Raw genomic sequence first — 17,174 nt, forward strand, 5'->3', positions numbered from 1 at the left:
GTACCAATACTCTGTGTGCTCGAAAAGCGTATGCGCATAGGGCTCCTTGGTCTGGAAGAAGTCGACAAATAATTTCTTACAATAATGAGGAAACGCGAGAACTGCGTCGAGCAATCAAGAATGTCAGGTGCGTCGCTAACGACCAGTAGCTAAGTAAGAAGCGACTGAACATCTGCTTTCTCTCCATCTTTTCTTTCATTGGCTTGCTAAACATGTAATTACGGCAAATATTAGCAATACTACTCCAAACTACCGCGAACTGCAAGAGCGAGGCTCGCTTTGTCTTCCATGATGAGAACGCATTTGATAACGACAAAGGAACGGACTCTCGTCGAAATCGGTTGGTACTAAGGGCCTGAAACCGCTCCCCATTTCCTCCTCTCCGCAGTGAGATTTTCTACCTTTCAGGACAGACGGCGCCACCGTTCATTTCGCTGTTTCACGTGGCGGTAATGAACACGTTCTGGATGTAGCAGCGCTGGACGTCATACCGAGGATAAGTGCACAACAAGTGCTCGATGACTCATCATCATCATCATCATCATCATCATAGCGGTAGTCGTCATCATCATCATCATCTCTTTATGTCCATTGCAGGACGAAAGCCTCTCGTCTGTGATCTCCAATTACCCCTATCTTGCTCCAGCTGATTCCAACTTGTGCTGCAAAGTTGCTAATTTTCTAGTTTTCTGCAGTCCTAAACTTCGACGCCCTTCTCTTGGCACCCATTCTGTAACGTTAATGGTCCACCGGTTATCTACTCTACGCATTACATGGCCTGCCCATCTCCGCTCTTTTCTCTTAATGTCAACTATAATATGGGCTATCTCCATTTGTTCTCAACTCTCTTCTTGTCTCTTAACGTTACGCCTAACATTCTTCGTTCCATCGTTCTTTGCTCGGCTATTAACTTGTTCTCAAGCTTCTTTGTCAACCTCCAAGTTTCTGCCCCCTATATGTTAGCATCGGTAGAATGCAGAGATTGTACACGTTACTTTCAACGACAGCTCCCAGCCAGGATTCGGTAATGCTTGCCGCATGCACTCCAGGCCATATTTATTCTTCTCTTAATTTCCTTCTCATGATCAGGAATTGAGCTATAGATAAACGTATTCCAGCACAGACTCTAGCGGTTGAATGGGGATCCTGAGTTTTGTCCCCCTTGCCAGGCTATTGAACATCATCCTTGCCTTCTGGATATTAATTTTCAACCCTACTCTTACACTTTCTCGGTTAAAGTCCTCAATCATTTGTTGTAATTCGTCCCCAGTGTTGCTGAACAGAACAATGTCATCTGCAAACCGAAGGTTGCTGAGGTATTCGCCGTTGATTCTCACTCCTTGCCTTCCCAGTTTAATAGCTTGAATACTTCTTCCAAGCATGCAGTAAATAGCATTGGAGAGATTGTATCTCCTTGCCTGACCGATGGTATATGAGCGAGGTCAAATCGTTAGTACAAAGATACATGTGGTTACCATGTGTTTGTTGCAATAAAATAGCGTTGGCTGCTTCAGAGCCAGTGATATTTGACGGGCTTCGTTTATAATTACGGAGCGAGGTAAACTTGAGGCTGTAGAAGGCATCATGGGTAGATGTTCAGAGGTTTCACTGCTGATGCGTAATTTGACTCTACCCGCTCTTTGTGAGCGGGGAGTCTGCGCCAGCAGGAATGCAAGTGAAGGTCAGGGATCCTCGAACATTGGCGAATTCGCACGCAGCTAGGTCCACTGGAACAGGTTACTGTTTTGCAATGGCAGTCGACGCACCGATGCTCAGGCTTATTGACTTAGTCTCGGACACTTGATTGATTGATTGATTGATTGATTGATTGATTGATTGATTGATTGATTGATTGATTGATTGATTGATTGATTGATTGATTGATTGATTGATTGATTGATTGATTGATGTCCCAGATCAACGCAGGGGCTATGAACGACGCCGTAGTGGGAGTGGCTCCGTAATAATTTTGACCACCTGGAGTTTTTTTTTTTTAACGTACACGCACATCTACATACACAAGCATTTTTATTTTTCGCTCCTATTGAAACGTGGTCGCCATGACCGAGAGTCGAGCCCACGACCTCGTGCTCAGCAGCTGGACGCCATAGCTAGCGAGCTACCGCGGCGTGTAGCCACTCATGCTGCGCACTCTCTCTATTGGCGCTGTCGCGCGTTTGTAATCTGGCAGGACCTGTAGACTGTTAAGCAAGAATCTCAGGAATATAGTGCCTTGTACAGCTGCAGCGTAGATTCCACGGATGCACCCTGTTTTCATGCAGGCGCAATCACTCGTCAACAAAACGACACGGGGTACTCGTACTCCTACGTATGTTGGTGATTCGCTGCATGATTCGCGCGTGAAGTCGCTGCTGCGTTTCTTGAAATGCGCCGGCCTGTGGGACCACCTCTGACCGACTCAGCGATAAACGCCTGTGTGCGTAACGTTGCAAAGTGCGAACTTCTCCTTTCCTTCTCCTCTTTCAATCTCCTTTTCCCCTTGCCCGTTGCAGGGTAGCCTACCGGGTTCAGCCTGGTTAATCTCCCCTGCCTTTCCTTTATGTCTTATCTATCTCTCTCTCTCTCGCTTCCGCAACGTGTTCCCGGTTTAATTGCGCGGCAAAACTTTGTTGAAATCTTGGTTCATCGCGGAATGGATGGGGAACTCTGCGAAGAGAACGCCGGACGGAGAAAACACAAAATGCGTACACGACAACAAGAACTAACCTTGTGCCGAATAGCCAGACAGGGCACATTCAAATAGCGCGATTGCCGGTAGAATCTTTAGCGCGCACCTGTGACGACACATTACGAGCAGAAAAAGAAACGAAGACAGAAGACGTGGCAACATAAAGAGAATAATATTTTTAGTCATCGATCATCTTGTTTCGTTTATTTGTGTTTATACGTTCTCCGGCTGCCTAGTACACATTTATTTATTTATTTAGTTTTTCATACGATCCCGCTTTGTACGCAGCCTATTACTTTTGCTATGGGGCACACGACAAATGTGTCGTCATCTTTATCTTTCTTTATTTATTGTTTCATGTTTGAAGCTTGAAGAAGTTTATTCTTCAAATGAAGATTATTCTATCTGATGTAATTTTTTGTCTTTATTTGTTTCCTCTTTTAAAATTTTTCTTTGCCTATCGTCCCAGGTTTGGTGTGGCTGCTAGCTGCGGTCTGCTGCACCGATCAGTATCTCGGCGGATATATATTTGTAGTTACATGACACAGAGGTTATATGTGCGCTGAACGAAAGGCCCAGCGGACGGGCTTATATAACCCTTGTGTGCTGACCGACAAAGTATAGTGCAAGTAAGCGCGCCTCTTGTTATGCCTAACAAAACAAGCGTATTTCCGCATAATACCTGAATAAATAATGCCGACTTACAGGTATCTCTAACATACACTGAACTGTTAATGGAACAGTGCATTATATTTAACAGATGTCTCACTTTACTTCATTTTCTTTGATTTAGCCATTCGGTATGTGTTACTGGGGCACAAGAAGTGCAGAATCCTTAAAGCACTGCTTGACACATGTATTTTTCTGTGCGCACGCCTGTCATCCCCATTGTTCCCTTGACAGGCAGCACATGTCGCCTTCGTCCTCAGGACGTCATTGCCTTGAATTATCGCACTCTGCATCCGCCTGATTTGGAGTTTCTATTTCGGTATAGCTCGTGAGCGGTTTAGTGCACGACCATAAAAATTGCCCGAGAGTACAGTTGTGACCTCTGTGGTGGATAAACATAAACATCGTATGAGATTACACGTTGCGTCGGATGGAAGTTAACAAAATTGTACCCATCGCCGTTAGTTGTAAAACATTTAAATTACGGCTTCACTAAAGCTTCGCTGCACGCGGATTCCAACATGTGTGTTGGGCCTGCTTATCGTTCTTGTCCTTTCTTTATTTTTTTTCTATATTTCCTTGCTGTTGCTGTCATTGCGTGAATATTATTATTTTTCTCTTCTCTTGCATCTCTCCTCCCCGTAATGTGTTATTTCTGGTGGGCGGAACAATCTTCGGTGATAATTACACCCTTTAAGCACGCTCGAGCAAGTTCCTTTTCGGAAATCAAAGTGGGGAAACTCTGCACCCGTCCTAAGTGTTTCGCTCCCATTTCTCCGTCAAAAAAAGACACACAAGTAAAAAAAAACACACACAAAAAAAACAACGCGCGTGTAAGTTCCACGCGCGTTGTTTCATTTCGAAGTCTTGTAACACGGGCTTCACAGGCACTTCGCCCTCTTGAGGGCTACTTTCGCAGCTTTCCCAGTAGCTTTCGCGCTTGCGTCCTCCTATCTGCTATACCAACGCAATTACATGTTTTCGCTGGTTTTCTATCTGTTCCTTTTTAGTATTGAAACATCTTGCACGCACTTCGCCGTCAAACATACACGCTGTTGCAAATATACATGCAAGTTTTACCAATGCCGTCTACAAAGGTCATGCGCAAATCACTAGCCTCTAGCGCGTTGCAACATCAGCCATGGTTTGTCTCTGTACTCGTTCTAGAGCGTGCCGTCAACTCGTTTCCATCCTATACGAAGAATAAAAAAAAAAAGATAGGCAGGCTGTTAAATTATAACGACTCACGGGTACTTGCGCAAGAACCTATAGTCTGTTTTCTGTTGCATCGCTCGCCAAATGGAAACAGAAGACGAAATTGCCTGCGTTCGGGAAGGGCAGGCTTGTCACAAGCCCGAAGTTTTCCGAAATGAACTCCGATAGAAATTGAAAACGAAGTGGCGCGTTCTGGCGCACCTGACGCCAGGGAACCGCAGTTGCAACTTTTCCGGAGGAGTGGCGCTACACTCTGCTGGCTTGGCGACACTTGGCGACACTTGGGCCAAACTTTGTTGGAGATGCGTGAATGCAAACAAGAGAGAACGATGTCGAGGTGCCGCGGTGCTAACTCGAAAACTGGAAGATTTTGTGCGCAATTTCTATACAAACGATCCAGACCGCAAGGGCGCGGATTCTCCTGCGGACGCCGACATTCACGACGATGCCCCGTCGGCATTGTGTCCGCGCGTTTGGCACGTGGCACCAAACAAGAACTCGAACCGAGAGTGTAAAGAGATGCATAACACATATAGATAGATACAGGGAGGTGCGGGTTTCCAAAGAGAGAGAGAGAGAGAGAGACTTCGAGAAAAAAGAAGTAGGAGGCACATCTGTATGCGATTCAAAGGGGAATAGCTTGTATTCGCCCGGATGTCGTGGTCCGCGGCCAGCACGTCCCGACGCCACAAACTGCGGAGCGAGCAACTTTGACTTCATTTACAAAGAAATTGATATTCAGAGGGTGAAGTGCTGTCGCCGAATTTCTCGAACCTCCGGCTTCTTCGTCTCGCCGCCCTCGGCATTTGCCTGTGTCGAGGTGCACCGCCGCCAGGCGACGGCTTCTGTCCTGCCCTCGTCCCGAGAGTTCGTGCGCGAGCTTGCGCCGGCGTGTATGCAGGCATACGCACCTCGAACTCGTTATTCCGCCGTGCTTTGCCTCTAGCAATGCAGCGCTGACTGCACGCACGCGCACTGGGGTGGTTGTGAAACTATACGCTCTTTCTCTTTCTTTCTTTCTTTCTTTCTTTCTTTCTTTCTTTCTTTCTTTCTTTCTTTCTTTCTTTCTTTCTTTCTTTCTTTCCTTTTTCTCCACCGCACGGCCACCCGGTTTCCGGAGGCGGCGAAGCGCACCTGCCGCCGTCGCATACGGACTTGCGGTTTTGCGTTGTACCTCCCCGCTTGTTTTTGATGGTGCTACCGTTGCACCCGCGGTGGTTTGCTCGTTTCTTTGCTTCCTTCCTCGGACGGATGCCACGCGCTGCCGTGTTACAGCTGTCTCGGGGAGCGCCGACCCAACTCTCGCCACCTCCACACTGAACCCGTGGAGTAACGTCGGCTTCGCAGTAAGGGAAGGGGAGGAAGAGCGGAAGGCTTTTGTTGACGGACAAGTATCAAGATTGGCTTTTTTTTTCTTCAGAAAGGTCGAAGAAAGAGGCAAGCATGTCGAACTGGCCTCCGCGGAGCGGCAAGCATGCTCGAGGATTGCGTTAGGAGCAGTCTCGTCACGAATGCGACGCGCGCGCCAGTTATTATTGTCCGTTCTTATTCGTTTGTTTCCTTGCGTTTGTGACATCGCTTTTCTTTTTTCTTTCTGCTTCCATGAGTTCTTGACAGCATGTACGATGGAAGCTACGGCACCCTTGCAACATGTAAATGGGTGTCGGTGTATAGAGGCAAGGTTGGCGGTTGGGTCATTGCATGGAGTGCTTCGGCGTGCTTTCGATCGAGCACGTCTGTCGAATTCGTTCGCCGCACGAATTCGGTGACCCGGGTAACTCAGTCGGCGCTTTTTTGGCAGCGATCACTAGATGGAGGTTCCCAGGTCGTCCCGCATTAGTATCCGGCGAGGCTGTTGCGTTTGTGGCCGATGAATTTCACTCAGCTTGCCAGACTCAACATGGGGTTCAAAAGCAGGCTCTTTCACATACAAATCAACGTGCGTCAGTCCGTTAATTTGCATAATTTTTATTTGTCCCTCCCTTTGTTAAACTGTTGATTTGCAGTGCGTGTGATATTACTAAACTTACGATCTGCTTCTTCGATATCAGAGGATAGTAATGAAATGGATGGTCATGCAACTTTTGTCTTTCTTAAGACAATGTTTGTCTCTACAAAATGCACCTATGCTGAATGAACAAACAGTGCACCAACGCTCTCTTCATTCATGCTCCCTGAGTCTTATACTCGTAAACGTACGTGCTAAGGACGAGTTTAGTCAGATGTGTGATATTACTCAGTGCCGAAATGTCCTATGACAAAAGTCTGCAAAGATGAGAATAACCAGCAGCGAACATAGGCTGCAGGGTAGTACAGCGCTTGTTCAGTAAGGAGACGATTTTATTTTTGTATCCCCTGATAATTAAAATAGCTCAGACCTCACCTCGCCTTGCGACTCACCAGTTGCGGTAACTTTAGATCTCTCGTCGCGTACCGTCTCTATTCCATAACCTGCACTGGTCTGCCTCATCGCTATGGTAGCAACATAGGATTACCACGTACATGCACTATCCAAATCTCAAAATTCGTACGCACTGGCGAATCAGCTTTGTGAAATCCTGTAAGGTGGAGCAAAGTTCATGAAACGAACGAATTGTCATCCACCCGACTGTTGCACAAGGTTATAAAAGAAACCCACGCAAGTTTTTGAGTAAGCAAGCTTCGCAGTGGAAGAAAAATTCGAAAACTACTCCACTGTGTTGCTCCGTTTCCAGGTTCACCTGCATTTGTAACAGTGGATTTACACTCAAAATGTACAATTAGGCCTACTACATCTTATATAAAACGGCCACAGAGTGATTACATATTGTACTGCCATGAATTTAGCCGTTGTTAACACACCTTATTAACAGTTATTTCCTGTTCGCGTTTTTATTTATGCATATGGTGCAGTTGCTCGTGTAAAACAGCGTAAAGGTGAGACGGGGCTGAAACAAGGACGTCGTCATTGTCGCACATTTCTGAAACTCCTCATAATTGATCCTTAGTAGAAAATAGATGTCCTAATACATGAGAAAAATGCCACGACGTTTAGTCTCTATTGTCGCAGGCGCAAGCGATGATGCTTACCTTCATCATGCAAAAGGCATCATTGCCTCTTGCTTTATTGCGCATTCCTTTTCGCTTACATTCTCAAGCATTAGATGTCCGTCCCAGTATCGCCTGTCCGGTTTGCCGTGCTGCATATATTAATGAGCACGAATCATCTAGCCAAGTTGCACTGATCTGACACGGAATCTTTTGTTTTGTTTGCTTCTTTCAGGAAGTACCCGTTTTACTACAAGTGCCGGGGTATCAGTGCCAAGCGCTCATATGTACCATACAACAAGTGAGTACCCAGTTCCCCATACGCACCCGTACATCTTGCGTGTAATATCGTTCCACAAGCCACGTGGCATTCGCCATTTTCGTTATCGTCTATAAAAAGCCGCAGTCATTGCACTTTCGGCAATCAGGCAGTGCGCGGATGCACTATTTCTGTCATGACGTCAGAACAGTTAATGTACTGTTACAAGTGAGTTGCCTTTGAACTGGGCATCATTTTTATCTTAACCGAGCTGTTACCGTGATATCGCACTCGGTGCGCTTGTCTATACCGGAACATTCGTGAGCGTTGCAGCTATATACTCGGATTGCGATGTTGTCCTCTGACGATCAGACTGCATGCGTGTCGCGAACTCAAGAGTACATTCTCGAACCGATACGAGAACCGCCTACTGCTCTGAAATGCACGACAACGACTCATGTATACATAACGGAATGGATGAACTCGAGTAATGGGGTTCGATTCAGCAGTCGCCGACCAGGGTCGCCGCTATCGTTGTCAGCGCTTGACGAGTACAAGTTCCCCCAATGAACAGTTCTGTTCTCATCAGCCATTTCGGCTAGGGTTTCTAGCGGCTAGCGTTTCTGTAAATAGCCCCGTGATAACGCTCTACATACTCGTTACTAAAGAGGAAAATATTATCATGCCATCGTTAAGGTGATAACGCTCTAAATACTTGTTACTAAAGAGGAAAATATTATCATGCCATCGTTAAGGGACACAGTGGCGCGGGTTCTGCGATACCTGTGTGTGGGGCAGGTAGGGCACTAAGTTGCCCTTCTCGTATAATGTCACCAAGTTGCTGAGCCTATACCGCACTGTGGCTTGTTCAACACGGACGATAATGCCATTCATTTCTGTAAACTTAACACGCATGTATAGGGCTGCCGCGCGAAAAATGAAAAATTAAGTACTCGAAAGTGTATTGCCTACGTCTCCATGGATACCAAATAACTTCACCCCTCCTTTCCTGATAAAATTAATTTTAGAAACAGGAAAGCTTTTAAATAACTAGCACTTAAGCTCCTGTTCTTGCAGAGCAATTGAGGGGGAAGTGGGGGGGGGGGGGGGGAGGCGACATTAATTACCAAGGTGTATTGGTTGTTCCAACGTGGTCGCTACTGTAGCGCTTAGCGAATTCAGAGAAGGTTAGTTCACAGAAACGAGATTGACGTCAGCCGGCGTTGCACTGTGTTTTCCTCCGTTCAGGGCTGAGCCAGTGTCTCTGAAGGAGCTGTACAACGACGACGACGAGCCGAAGAACAAGCAGAAAACGCCGGTGAGCTATCCTCCTAACCTACACCGCCTAGAAACTCGTACATTGTTACATACAAATCTCAACCTCGCGAGTTCTGGGGTCCTTTCGGCTAACGTTGGGCATTGCGTACGCATCACTCTTTACGCGACTATTTTGTAGGAGCTTGCACGCCCATGCACTATCTATATTTAACAAGATTTGCACTTAAGTGGTGATCTAGATGTGTGCAGAAGCCTTCTTGCAGAATTCAGCGCGAGTCCTATTGGTGCGATTTCTCAACCAACGTGGTCTGGCCGAGCGTAGTGCGACGTCAGTTTCATCTTGTACTGTTGCCTACAGCTGCAACAGCGCGCGTTGCAAAGATTCTGCAGCTCTGCTATCAGTGTAGTAGCGGGCAAAATGGGATAGGCCGCCACCACTGGCTGACGGTCCTCAAGCGAGCTTGTAGCGGCCGTCATTAGAGCATTCGCGAGGCAAGCTCTGGCCATGGATTTCACTCAGAGTGGTTGATACCGTATATGCACGCATATAACGCGAGGGCTTTCAGACCCTTAAAAAAAAAAAAAAAAAGATTATCCAGTTATAACGCGAAGTCGAAAAGCACGATGAAATGGGCTTAACAAAGAGTGAAGAGTCCGTTTCGTTCCTTGTGTTACGGCAGCTTAGTGGCGGCGTGGTGACCGCAGTGCAAGCGTCGATTACGGCGGACGCCTACGGAGTTTTCATATACAAAGAACAATGCTGACAGTGGTGGCGCCGTTGGATTGCTTTTGTCACATAGATGTCACATAGTTTAGTGGTTGAGCTCGATAAAAGTTCGAAGGACGAAAAAAAATGAAAGAAAGAAAAGCACGCGTTATATTCATGTTCTGACCCAGGATATAACACGAGGCGCGTTCTGAAGCAGTAAGCTAGAGAACAAGAAAAAAAAAACTTTGTTTCTGCGATGCGGTATTGCAATGAAGAAGTGTGCTCTTTTTGCTTACGTACCAACTACGCTCTCTTTCATAGAGACGAAGCAATGCTACGGAGGTTACAGAGACGTCTCTCACAACTCCTAATGTTCTTCTAATGTGTTCCTAATGAGTGTCCAATGAATACATGTGTCGAAAAGCGAAAGTGAAACTGAAATACATTGAAACTGAAACTTGCATTCGCGACTAAAACACAGTTCATCAGATATAAAATAAAGGTACAGGTATGGGCGCCTTGTAATTCAACGTAACTTTAAACCTCATGCTCTTATGTCGCAGAATAGGACTCACGTATCACATGGAAGGCGTTGAGGATATGAACCTACTTACCGCAGCCGTGCGACCAGCGTCCACAGAGCGGCGCTCGCACTCGCGTTCAAAGCATATTACGTCGTGTTTTGGAAGCACACGGGTACAAAAATAAGTAATATTACGTAATCTTACGTCCACGAGTTGGAGTTATAAAAGATAAAAAGTTAATCCGTAGGAAGCTTATCTGAAAAAAAAATATGTCTGTGCGGAAACCGTCGACGATGATGGTCGTTTTAAGCGAATAGAACGAACGAACGAACGAACGAACGAGAGAAAGAGAGAGAGAGAGAGAGAGCAAGAGAACGAATGTTTTCATTGCCGAGTCCTACCATCGACCACCTAGGAAAACGGCCGAAAGAGCCAAAGAAAACTGATCTCTTTCAATTATCTGCACTGCACGCAAAACACGGGAGCGACACTTGTATGGCCGCACAATACTTGTGCATAGCTTTCGCAGCATTACCTGCTAAGTATGAAATGGAGTATACAACTGTACATGCTTGAAGAAGCCCCCTAGTTAAGAAGTGGTTAACAAATGTGCAGCTTTTCTGCAGGCGGAAATCTCATACTATTTAATCCTATTTAGAGACATGACTCCATATATACGCTCTGTCCACGTTCCCCGCTAGCTGCTTTTCTGAACGGGCGACTCAGCTTTTCCAGTTTCATTTCATTCACTTACGGCAATATTCGATGACCTAATATCTCGTTCACTGGGGTGACTTCTTTTTTTTTTCGTTTAAGCTATGACACCCTGTTTATCGAGGACTCCTTTACTTTTCTGCATGAATTTAAGGATACTGGCTTTAGCGTAAAATTAGGTCGGAGGAGAAGACCGGTCAGGCGTCGTGCTGTCACTTCGAAGTTGTTTGAATTATTTCTACTGCACTTTCGTTGGGTATTTCTGCAAAACTCATTCGACCAATCTTCTAAGCGTTTATTTACAAATCATCACAAACGATACCCGCCTAGAACAAGGGCGGGTCCTTGGAATGTATACCGTGCAAATAACTTTCTCGCCCATCACGCGCAGTACATCAGAGGCTCAGAGTGCGCGGCCGCGCGGCTGATGCAGCTGTCATATTTAAAGGAAATTTAAAGGCAAACATCCGAATATAGTTGCGTTAGTTTATTACATGTCCCCTTTAGAAATCTCACGACGTTGTTTATTTTACTCCAAGATAGTATTTATCACAAGTAAAGAAGCCACACAATTATTCTGCAATACAAATCCTTCTTGACGAACGGTAACACTTGCGCAGACATCCTAAATTGAACTGGCTATCAAGGAGGCCTTGCTCCTCTGGGCGCTGTACTGCCTGTTAAGAGTTAGATGATCGCATAGATTTCAGCGAGTATTTTCAAGAAAATCAAATAAACTTGGCTAAGCTGCGTTACTTATCCTTATGAAATGTAATTAATTTTTTGTTCTTTTTTAATCATCACTTTATTGTCCTCTATTTGCCTGTCGTTAGCGGGACATGTTACGTCATGTGAGCTAGTAGCTGATTTACGCATTGTCGGCGCCACAATCGTGTCCTTGCGTTTATATCATAGGTCAGGACAGCGTAAATCTATTCCAATCTCCTTTCATTCCAAATCCGCCATTAGCCCTCCATGAAAGATCAAAATGGCTCGGACCCAGCCCATATGGACGCATGAACGCCCCCCACCCCTCCCATATGGGCTAGGACCAAACCATTTTGACCCATTGTCGAGGGCTAGTGGTGGATTTGGAATAAAAACACACTGGAGTAGTTTTCCGTTATCCCGGCCCTGCTCTCGATTGCAAAAGCTTTATCTATTCTGCATTAATCTCACGCGTCGGGCGCATTGCACCACAAGCCTCTTCTTTTTCTTCTTTATTGCTTCATTTGTTGCTAGCCTTCAGTGCGCCTTTAAAAAATGCTTTTCATGTTCTGATGTTTTTTGAACCGCGCTATCTTAACAAAGGACAAACCTAGTCGCGGCTGCTGTCTGACACGTTTCGTTTTCTCCGCCTTCCCACAGGAGGCGGTGCTAGCCTGGATCCGCGACAGGTACGGCGACGAGGCTCTCGACGCGTACGACCGGCGACAACTCACCGAGGGCTCGTTCGAGAGGAAGCCGGTCTTCTGAAGGCCCACCATGCCCGCCCTCCTCCCCGCCACACGTCCGCGCGCGGGCGCCGCCTCTCACCCAGAAACCAAGCGTCCCGAACAGCCCGCGGAGCTGGGCTCGTCCGGTGGTCGTCGCGGTTCTGCGGACGCCGACGCTCGGCGCCACCTGCTAGACCACGTGTCCATGCGATTTGCCCAAATAAAGGCCCTCCGGGCCCCATAGCTGCCCCGGTCCCACTTTGGTTACGTCCAGTGCGTACTATATAGCGTGCCAGTACCCGGACACCGGACGACGCGTTCGCTGTTAATCACGTATGTGTGTGTCGTATATGTGCGTGAACCTGGCATTGAAACTTATTTCGATGAGCCAGACGCTTGACCTTGTTGCCCGCCCGTTCTGTTGCTCGCAGTGTCTTGCTTCCCTCCGAGGCGGTACTTTCACCAGGATCCTTCCGGGTTGTGTATTTTGAAAGTGTTCGTTACGATCACTCAGATTCAAACGTAAATTAGATCTAGCGGTGGTACAGTGTATACGCGACAATGCGCTTAAAACATATTAAATAATGATGCACCTCTTGTATACTGCAAGGCGTCAATCACGACTCAATAAACTAATCAGTGCATTAAGACACGAATGATTCACGATGGTAAATTATTGCGTCAATTGACTGGACTTTCGTCCTCTCTTAAGAGAACTTGGAAAGTGCGAGAAATATCTGTTGCGCTCAAGTGAACTGCGAATGTGCCTACAGTGCTGATTCCTTTAGCGTTGTTGGTAGCGGAAAATTTTTCAGGAGGTAAACGGCTGCGATACATGTATACTTCCCTTTCGGCATTAATTGATGAGGCATCAATACACACAATAAAAGTAAATAAAATCACGCAGCAGGCAGACTACAAGAGGGTACGTAAGAATCACAGAGCGCAGCTTTCTGGACGTGGAGAAATGTCCTGTAACCTTAATACAGTCAACAAATGAGATTGTTAACGACTTCCAGGTAAGAGCTGGTATACGCACCAGATGCCAGATGAATTATAAAACAACATAGCGCACATAGAAAATATATCAGGTACACTGGAAATATTTATAGTCGGTACATCAAGCTACGTGAAACAATAAGAAAACGCTAAATAATCCTTCTCGGACAGCAAAAGGTTTGCTCCTTTAATTGTTTGATTCTTGTTTGTCGTCCACGAAGCCACTTTTCCACTTTTCCTTTTTCATCTGCAGTAAACTGTAGTTGTTCTTAGTATACCCCATACCGCCTACCATAAGTAGTCAGCACAAATAACACAAGACAAGAAAAAGAATAATTTCTTTTGATACCCTACTCGGTTAAAGACTCACAGCTCGAAAATTTACTTTCGTGCGTTAGTTGGGGGTGGGGGGGGGTTTGTAGATGGCGACTCGAAGTATGTCAAAAACGAGACAAACATAACCGGCGAGCGTTACCCCCCGTGCCGTGTGCAGATCTGCATCACCGTGTAGGGTTATCCATATTGTTAATCCATATATCTGTTATGTGTGGATCGCAATGACGTTAAATATGATGACAAGGTGCTGCCGTAGTTCCTATAGTCCTCGGGCGGCTGTGTTCAAACATACCCTCCGGTATGCTCAATTTCCGACACTATAGTAGGCGCCTATGTTCCCAATCACCGACGAGCCCGAATCGGCTCCCTCGTCAATGGGCCAGTGTGCTATAGCGCGAGTGATAGAGGCATTATGTCACCTGTCGGTTCAAATCGCCACTCCTTCGTCAACAGGTGCCGTGTTGCTTTGTTCATCCCCACAATCGCGACTACGATTGTGCCCGACCTTCTTTTGCAACTCACGAAAGTTACACACTCCACCGCTATTCGAGGCTGCGAGCTCTCACACTGTGCGTGGGCCTGTCATTCCTGCCATGAACCTGCTTTAAGAGGCGTCCGAAGTTTTGGATATGTTATTCTAACGTACCAGAAAGCACGAACGCGCTGCACCTTGTTTGTCCACAGACTTACGTTAAGTTTAGGCTGCTGACGTTGCCGGCGCCTTATGAATAATTGCGCTACGGTATCGTTTTCTGTGTGTGATACATAGACACCGTTGTACGCGTACGTATGCGAACGTCGGAACGGCCCCTTTGCGTTTCGGCTTCCACGCCTCGCGACGCCGCTACGCAGAGTGACGCGAAGGTGACCTGTACTCGAAGATAAACATGTGCAAGATCAGTGTCCGTTAGTTCTTGCATTCTCTCACTGTGTGCGCCAAAGTAGTGAAATAAAAGGAACCCAAAAGTACGACCATCGCTGTTCGAAGCATTTTTCTGTCGAGTGACTGCCCCCAGCGCAGCACTGACGTTCTGTCATCACCTCACCAATAAGGTCAACGACCAGTGCCGTAGTCATGGATATCTATCTATCTATCTATCTATCTATCTATCTATCTATCTATCTATCTATCTATCTATCTATCTATCTATCTATCTATCTATCTATCTATCTATCTATCTATCTATCTATCTATCTATCTATCTATCTATCTATCTAGCTGATAGAGGGCGAGCGAGAGAGAGAGCAAGCAGAAAGGGCGGGGAGGTCAACAAGACGAGCGCCTGGTTTGCTACCCTACCGAGGGCTTAAGGGAAAGGGGGAAAACAAAAGGAAAGTCGGTTATAGTCCTCCTCTGCATCTGTCTGATAATGATAAATTTTCCAGGGTGCTGCTTTCACTTCCCGAAATTCCCACTACTCCTCGCTGGCCTTGTGATGTTGCGGATGACATGAAGCGTACATTTCAGTCTGCCAGGTTCCCTGTAAAGGACTCCGATGTCCACACGTTGTGAGACCGAGGGTTCTTCCATGTGTCGATCAGTTTTTTGTCGAAACTGTCAGAGTCAGACGCGAATTGACGCACTTGCCTTTTTATACTGAGATACCCGCTCTCCAATATTTTGGCACGGCACGTTGCATTGGGACTGGTGCTGAACTTCAATGGAAGATCCAGAGCACTCCACAAGCTATGCCAAAGAGGATATTCGCTACAGATTGCTTCCTCTAGCAGAGGATATTCGCTACAAATCTGCCTTCGGGACACTAGAACCCCGATCCGAGCAAGTCGAAACCATTTCTCATAACCGCATAAAAAAGTGTGTAGTTCCGGATACGACCAGGGAAGCTGGTCGACCACACTTGCTGCCCTGTCGCGACATGCTGAACTGCCTGCAGAGCTTCAGTTCTATCGGCTAATAGGGGCCCGTACGTACGGGAATTGCGAGGAAAGACAACCAAATTGCCTCAGTAACTCCTCCCTTGCCATTTTATATGAACTGTGGTGCTTAGCCATTTCAGCAATGATCACAACCTGGGCCGCTTGGTTAGCAAATGTGATAGGCCACCAAAGGCGCACTCATGAGCGTTAGCTTCTCTGTCGATTTCTCAATGATTCTTTCAATTCACCCTTCCCGCCCCACTGAAGGGCAGCCCAGCGGATGCTCGTCTGGTTGACCTCCCTGCCTTTTCTCTCACCTCACTGCCTGAACACGAAAAAAATACTTTTAAAGCCATCTTTTTCCCAGGAAGTCTGGCATGGGACGCTCACAATCTAACTGTTATCGTCTATCTTCTAAGCGGACGACCTTCACCAACGGCCATTTAGAAAGCACGTTCTGCAGATTTTCGCTCCAGTCAATCTATATTGGCGCAGCGGAATTGGCTAGCTCTACGGGTGGTCTTTACCCAAGAAGTCGTTGTCGGACTGCCAATGAACGTGCGCTACTCGTGATCCTATATCTACCGCCCAGTATATCATAACCACGCCCCTCGATTGAAAATGTCACTTCGCGTCAGTAGCTCTCTTCCGATATTCCTTCGGCGAATGTCTGCTCGAGACGCACTTTCACTTCATTGCCTTCGAGCAGACGCCTGTATATCTCATTGACGTTCACTACCTTCCCTATCTTTCTTTTTTTCATTTGTTTGCTTTTTCTCTCCGCTGTTCTTCCCGCCTTTCATTTCCCCTTACCCTTCCTCCAGTGCAGGGTAGCAAACCAAAATCTTATCCGGTTAGCCTCCCTGTCTTTCCCATCTTGTTTATCTCTATCTATCTATCTATCTATCTATCTATCTATCTATCTATCTATCTATCTATCTATCTATCTATCTATCTATCTATCTATCTATCTATCTATCTATCTATCTATCTATCTATCTATCTATCTATCTATCTATCTATCTATCTATCTATCTATCTATCTATCTATCTATCTATTTCTCTCTGAAAGCATAGCTCACAAAATTTTCCCACAGGAATCGTCGCGGAGTGTCAATGAAGAGAAGTGACCACTTAAATCGCGGTTATCTGTATCGCAGTTATCTGTAATCCGTAATCTGTAATCGCAGTTATCTATAGCGCTAGCGCGCATGCGGAGTCTCCCTAATCCTTGAATCGAGGTTAGCTTGAGTTGGAGTGTCGAGTGCGGCGTAGGTTCTTTTTTTGACAGCTCGCGCTGGCATACTAGATGTTATATGAAATTAATGCGTGCAGACCTTTCCCGTAAGAAAGCTGCATGAGTGGCCTCTGGAACGTATTATTCATGTAGCTTTCTGGAGTTCAAGTGCCTTCAATTGCCGATTGCATAAGCTGGACCCCT

At 46.3% G+C, this 17,174-nt stretch overlaps 1 protein-coding gene across 3 annotated transcripts in view; it reads left to right on the top strand.

The window, feature by feature from the left end:
* The window catches only part of LOC126537130 (uncharacterized), an 87,431-nt gene extending 72,607 nt beyond the window's left edge, over nucleotides 1-14,824 (top strand). For all 3 annotated transcript variants that reach the window (XM_072287827.1, XM_072287829.1, XM_072287828.1), the window contains exons 3-5: nucleotides 7,836-7,901; nucleotides 9,108-9,177; nucleotides 12,453-14,824. In XM_072287827.1, the coding sequence (XP_072143928.1) occupies nucleotides 7,836-7,901; nucleotides 9,108-9,177; nucleotides 12,453-12,560 (244 nt within the window). In that variant the 3' untranslated portion in view covers nucleotides 12,561-14,824. The remainder of the gene's footprint in view (nucleotides 1-7,835; nucleotides 7,902-9,107; nucleotides 9,178-12,452) is intronic.
* Nucleotides 14,825-17,174: the final 2,350 nt, after the last annotated feature.

The sequence above is a fragment of the Dermacentor andersoni genome, chromosome 4 (genome assembly GCF_023375885.2).
Source record: "Dermacentor andersoni chromosome 4, qqDerAnde1_hic_scaffold, whole genome shotgun sequence".
Lineage (NCBI taxonomy): Eukaryota > Metazoa > Arthropoda > Arachnida > Ixodida > Ixodidae > Dermacentor > Dermacentor andersoni.